The 6,000-nt window shown below is 51.4% G+C and overlaps 1 protein-coding gene and 1 non-coding gene across 2 annotated transcripts; both read left to right on the top strand.

Moving 5' to 3' along the window:
• The first annotated feature begins 1,582 nt into the window (after positions 1-1,582).
• ASPBRDRAFT_t18 lies at positions 1,583-1,655 on the top strand. Its single transcript has one exon. It is a non-coding gene; the product is annotated as a tRNA-Lys (tRNA).
• Positions 1,656-3,939: 2,284 nt separating this feature from the next.
• ASPBRDRAFT_256785 (uncharacterized protein) lies at positions 3,940-5,211 on the top strand. The gene is made up of 3 exons (XM_067622199.1): positions 3,940-4,000; positions 4,118-4,634; positions 4,721-5,211. Exons 2-3 carry the CDS (start codon positions 4,271-4,273, stop codon positions 5,107-5,109), a joined length of 753 nt encoding a protein of 250 aa, XP_067485348.1. The 5' UTR covers positions 3,940-4,000; positions 4,118-4,270; the 3' UTR covers positions 5,110-5,211.
• The last annotated feature ends 789 nt before the right edge of the window (positions 5,212-6,000 follow it).

Here is a 6,000-nt window from a genome sequence, read left to right as displayed (position 1 = left end):
CAACCCGTTCGCTCCCCATCCGTTGTCATGATTGGCTCCCGAATGATCCCAAGCAGCTCCCTCCTGTCAGACTAGCCAGTCCCTGTGACTCCATTCACTGCAGATGTCCATGGCCAGTGGGCACACTAGACACAATGCAGTTAGCTGTGACCGACTAATCCAGTCCAGGAGGGGAGACTTTACCAGTTTGGGAGTCGGGGAAGCGTCGAGTCATCGGGTTAGAGTTCAACGATGAAATGCAGTGAGAGTCTTCACTGAGTTCACTCCATCCTGAGTGTTGTGACCAGCCCAGCTGTGGCTTGACCCCCTCGTGTCTCGAGAACTAAGCCGCACGCCAGTGGCCACCTTTCCTCCTCTCTGGTCTCTCAACACGAACTCCTCTAGTCCATGACACCATAATCCGCCCGTCGTTCAGGGTCCGTCAGCATCTCCATCTCACCTCCGCCCATTGTTGGTCAGTATCCACCATTGCTGCAGCCGGTTTCATACCATAACTCTCCCAGGTCGATGCCGCCGCTCATTAGCCATGCAGCCGCTCTCGACTCTTACCCGCATTATCTGAGACGCAATATGGCTCGGTTCCAGTCTGTTGGTAACCCACAGTATTGGTTCTCTCATGGTCGCTGCTCTTCTATTTTTGCGTCGATCGCGACCGTCTAAGAATAGGTGTTTCGCATCGATGTCCCCAGCGATCCGATACGAGTAGCCCCATGATCGCCGACTTCGTGATAAGGGGAAGAGAGGATGTCTGAGCCCCGGACTAGTTACCCCTTACGCTAGCAGTCCATGAAGTCATCGAGACCTGGTTCCCTGATAACCCTGCTGCGCCTCAGCCACAGAACGACTGGTCGAGAGCGTTCCTTTCTGCCACTCCGGCGCTACAGCCACAGTTCAATCCCACGAGGTCGCTGCGCGCGATCATGCATCCTGCGAGTGCTAATGGTTCTATACCTTCTATCACTGCTCGGCCGTTCCATCGGTTCTGTTCTTTTCGTTTCGCTTGACGCGCGCGCAAGGAAATCGTCACCTCGTATCCTATGGTGGTGACGCCAGCTTTCCGGAGGCTCGTTTTCGTTTCAGCTCTCCGATCTTGCTCTGCTACTGTCCACCACTTTCCCTCGCTTGCTCAGGCTACAGGAACCGCACCGGTCCATTGGGACTGCCTTGTGAACGTCCGACCGATAATGGCGCAACGGACATGACCAGCATGCGCGCATGGTATCCACCCTGCGGCTTTTTGTGTCTCGCAGGCTACATTACCAGCCTACTAGGCCCCAGCGCGTCTATTGACTGGATACGGGAGTCCGTTGGGGAGGCCCGAGTGAGCCAATGTCTACTGCGGATATATATAACGAGCGTTGGTCAAGCCCGGGATAGCTTGTCTCATGATGGGCGCACCCACCATGCTCAATATGGGAGTCTGCCTTGCGATTGCCACTCATTAGGCGCCAATCTTTTCGTACCCCTGGACTGGCGACAGCGAAAAGAGGCACCAGACGCTCATCCAATAGTAATTGTGAGAGGGATTGAGATAGTTAGAGCCGTCTTATGCCGTGTAAAAGATGCTTCCTTCACCGAACTAGCCCGGCTAGCTCAATCGGTAGAGCGTGAGACTCTTAATCTCAAGGCTGCGGGTTCGAGCCCCGCGTTGGGCTTCTCTTTTTGCTCTTGAAAGATTCGCATCTGGTGGGTGAATGCGACATGAAAATTTTTTGGTTCGGAAGCTTCGGTGGTGGAGGCTCCACCAGATCCACTTACCCAATCATCGCGGCTTCTCAGCCTTACACTGCACACAGGAGTCGGCTGGGAATAGACCATTGGGCGTCCTTGCACGTTCAAAGATGTGAGAAATCATTGTCGCACCCCCATTGTCATTCCTGATATCGCAGTGGTTGGATTTGACGCTGTGTGGCGTAGCCGTCCCTTTTCTCCCCATAAGGCTGCATACCCTAGTCGAGCGGCTGAATGCATACCCACTCACCCACAGCTAATCGGCAAGCTTCTCAAGGATACACAGCCCGACTAATGACATCAGCTGTCTCATGACGAATTATCATCAACAGTGTCTCTGAGGTATTCATATCCAGTCCTGGAGGCTTGCATACGTTAAACATTCTGTGATCAAGCCATGATCCGACTCAGCTACCTGCCAGCACCATCGAGTTACCGAATTGCGCAATAGCATGGCACCTATGCGTGTAACCAACCGGGACTGATGTTTCCGGATACTCAGATAACCTTCACGACCATCCCGCGGTTGTACAGACTCACCCACGGGCCAGGCTTGTGGTACCTCAAGGGAACCGACCGGTACGATAGTCAATGCTCCAGCCGCGATGGCCATGCTCCGAATGCCCGAGCTTGGAAAGTCCACAGATGGGCTGCTGTGTAAGGGCAACACAAACACAGACATTACTCACATCACTCACACTTGAACACGGAGAGGGCGAGTTGCACTACTCGTATCCGTGATGCTACACATCCCCTCCCGATTCAGCATCCGTACTCGCTCTAACGTGATCCATCCCGGGGTGGAGGCTCAGACCTGTACGACGGTCCAAGCTAGGCCACCGTCTACAACCTGGCTATATCTGCTGTGCCATCTGGTCAGCTACTTACATTGCTGGCTAGTGTGTGAAGATTCTGTACGGAGCTTGTGTGACAATTTATCCATAGCCCCATTCGGGTCTCACGTTACTCCCTGGGTTCGGACGATAGAGGAGAAACTAGCAACAGCATACATCCTTCGATGTCACCATTACAGCCGACTGCAGCCTTTACCTTAACCGGTATGTCGAACAAGTGTGCGCGTTCAATGTTCCTTGATGAATGTGGCTTTTCATCAGGCTTGACCACCTCCGATGCCCAAGGTGCATTCATGAGCGTTATTCAGCGAAGCAGAGAAACCAGATAACCGAACAGTCGGAGCTACATGCAAGTCTCGTACGCCCGACACTTTTTGCCTTAATCCCGCACTGCATCACAACACCTCGACAGAGTCGTACCCCATTGATAGACAGTTACCGCCACGTCTCAGCACCCAGGAAGTATACGAGATGTCACAGGCCCCTCATTCGCTCGCTGCACCAGGGAGATCTAGTCAATCGAACGGACGCCGTGTCCCCTGTCCACTCAATATTGCCTAGAACGGCTAACTATATTGTCCGCTTCTACTCAGCTATATCTGTGACTTGAACGAATCGTCAAACAGGCGAGGAACTGAAGGGAATCTGGTCAATGACCGCCGGTGAATCCTATACAATAGTATATGTTTCTCAAAGCTGTTTCGCCACCCCAACAGCGGTAGTATCCGCTGTTCACCAAGATATACAGATCGACTTCTCGGATAATCCGATGCCAGACGGATGATAGTTACTGTAGTGGGACGACCCACGTGCACGGACCCGGTCCCTTTTGGGTTCTTGCCAGTTGCCGTGTTGCTCTGATCGCGTGCCTCGATTCAACTCTGATGGTAATTGGCATTCATGTCTGTCCGCAGTGGGGCTTGCTTTCAGCCTAGCTGAGTAGTTAGGTAAGTTGTTCGCCTAAATAGCAGGTGTTGTAAGGCTTGTAGGCTTGTAGCAGTGGCATATGCACTGCTGTACATAGACCAGTCCTTGATGACAGCAGTCGACAGTAAACACCGTGCAAATATGATATTGCTTGATTGATGGCAGCAGGTGACTTTCTGGTTCTTCGAGTTACACATCAGGTGATAAGTCATGGGTTTTGCTTACCTGCTCTCCTCCGCATTTCGCCGTCCATCGTCGGACTCTCCATACGATGTCCACGCTGGCTTCCAGTCTTCACCTTCAGCATAACCGAACAGTCGTCTGCTTTAAGTATCACTGAATCATGCCGACCGGAGTTATACACGTGCTTCTGACAGCAGCACGTTTGTTATTCGATAAGCAAATTCTGCACATTGGCGAAACCAACAACACACCCTGTCCCGCAATGTGGACCCTGATCGGCACAGAAACATCCAAGCCCCCGTCCAGTTCGTATTCCTGCCCAAAAGGAGTTGATCCCAATCAAACTAAAGCAAGCTAAGACCCCCAGGATCGCAATGGCATTTTGCAAACTCGACGAGCTGAATAAGCGACGATGCGTTTAGCAAGTAGGTCCGCGCGCAATTCGACGAAATATTCAGCCTTGTTCCCTTCCTTACTTCGACTTCTTCTCATCCTCCCGACCCCAAGAATGCGCCTTGCCTCGGCCCTCCCCAGTCTCCCACGCAGATCCAGTGCCAATATTTGATTTTATCACCATGTCCTCATCCGACATCCAAGGCTACGCCATCCGCCGCAATAACTCATGTCTCAGCGACGAAGTCAAATGCGGGAGAACATGGGACACCTGGCAAGCTTGCTGCCCATCCGGGTCCAAATGCCCCGGAAAGGAGTACTCAATTCAGAACAATGTGTGCTGTCCGACGTGGACGGACTGCACCTCCGAAATCAAACCTGCGGCCTGCGCCAATAGCAGCTGGAATATGTATGACTACGATGGGTATTTCTGCTGCACGGCGGACGAGAGTGGGTTTATGCTCAAGGGGACGGACTGGGTGGGCTGTTTGAGCCCCGATTCGCCGGGCAACGCCAGTTACAGCGCCTTAAGATTGATAAGCAGTGGTGAGTTTGCTTACCATCGACGATGAACCGGGATTTCCAAGATGCAGAGGAACGCCTTGCTGACATGCGAACCTTTTCCGGCTTAGCTTCCTCGACTGCTACATCCACCCCCACATCCACTTCCATATCAACCACTACAACATCAGCAGCAACAACAACTGCTGCTACCTCTTCAGGTTCGAGCTCGAGCTCAGGTACCAACACGGGCGCAATAGCCGGTGGCGTCGTAGGCGGTGTTGCTGGTGTCGCCGCAATAGCAGGACTTCTGTTCTACTTCCTGCGTCGTCACAACAAGCCACGGCCAGACTCGCAGACACAGATGCACCTCCAACCACAAGACCCTAGCCCTCAATACCCGACATATGGTTACAGCCAGCAGCCATATTCAGCAACCGTGAGCGAACTAGATAGTCAGTCGATGCCCGCGGAATTGATGGCGGCGAACGCGCCGAAACATGAGTTGGCAGGGCATTGATGATGGGTATATCCTGATCTGGAGGAATATGGCCATGACTGGGAGGGTAATTAGCATTAACGCGCCGGCTATACTCTCTACTAAGTAATTGTATATATGTACTGCCGCAGGTCGGCTACGAATTGATAAAAATCAGCAGATATGAATTGAAAGCATCATTGCGAGGAAGCAATGTTATAATTAATCCGTTCTTCTGACGAGCAATCACATGGACTGCCACTGGTCATAAAAGCCATCTATCTGTGTCAGAGCTGCTTCCATCACAAACAATCCCAGGGTCCACACATGCAAAGGCCGATTGCAATCTCTCTTTATACATCTCCTCATACACGCATCCCCTCGTGGGCGGCTACGTATCATGAGATTCATGATTTCATCTACTTTGACAATGAATGTTCGGCCGCTCGCGAGATATTTCGGAAAGATGTGGCAAATGCGGGTGTATATATAAGGCTCCAAGACTGCTATTATGGACTGTCGTGTACTGAGAAAACACAGCGCAGTCAGTAGCTCATTTGGCTAGAGCATTTGCCTCGGCCAGAGTATGTGTGCAATTGCTGTGATGTTTCTGATCTAGTTATGTCAGTCAGGGAGTGAGAAATGCAGGGTAGCGTTGTGGAACCCATTTCTTGTTTATTTACCTCGAATCACTCTAACTGTTTATAAGAAAAAAAAATACTCTCCAATTATGGAGGCCCTTTTGCCGTACGTGTCTTGTTCGAAATGGTGGACCAGAGAGTCCGATAGAAATACCTGCCCAAGCCTTTGTATTAGATGATCGAATGGATCTGGTTAAGGATGATATTATTCAAACTGGATTCACTGGTTTGATGTCAGGAAAAGAATTTTCTGGTGATATTCTGGTTTACGGAGGAAAACGGTCACTAGATG

This window comes from Aspergillus brasiliensis (genome assembly GCF_001889945.1).
Source record: "Aspergillus brasiliensis CBS 101740 unplaced genomic scaffold ASPBRscaffold_1, whole genome shotgun sequence".
NCBI classification, from domain to species: Eukaryota; Fungi; Ascomycota; class Eurotiomycetes; order Eurotiales; family Aspergillaceae; genus Aspergillus; species Aspergillus brasiliensis.
The sequence above is the reverse complement of the archived record's forward strand: the minus strand, read 5'-3'. Positions and strand labels throughout refer to the sequence as shown.

Excerpts from the sequence above, each read along its gene's own strand:
- ASPBRDRAFT_256785 (XM_067622199.1), top strand. The coding sequence starts at position 4,271 with ATGTCCTCATCCGACATCCAAGGCTACGCCATCCGCCGCAATAACTCA. Across the intron at positions 4,635-4,720 it reads CTTAAGATTGATAAGCAGTG|CTTCCTCGACTGCTACATCC; the intron begins GTGAGTTTGCTT and ends TTTCCGGCTTAG.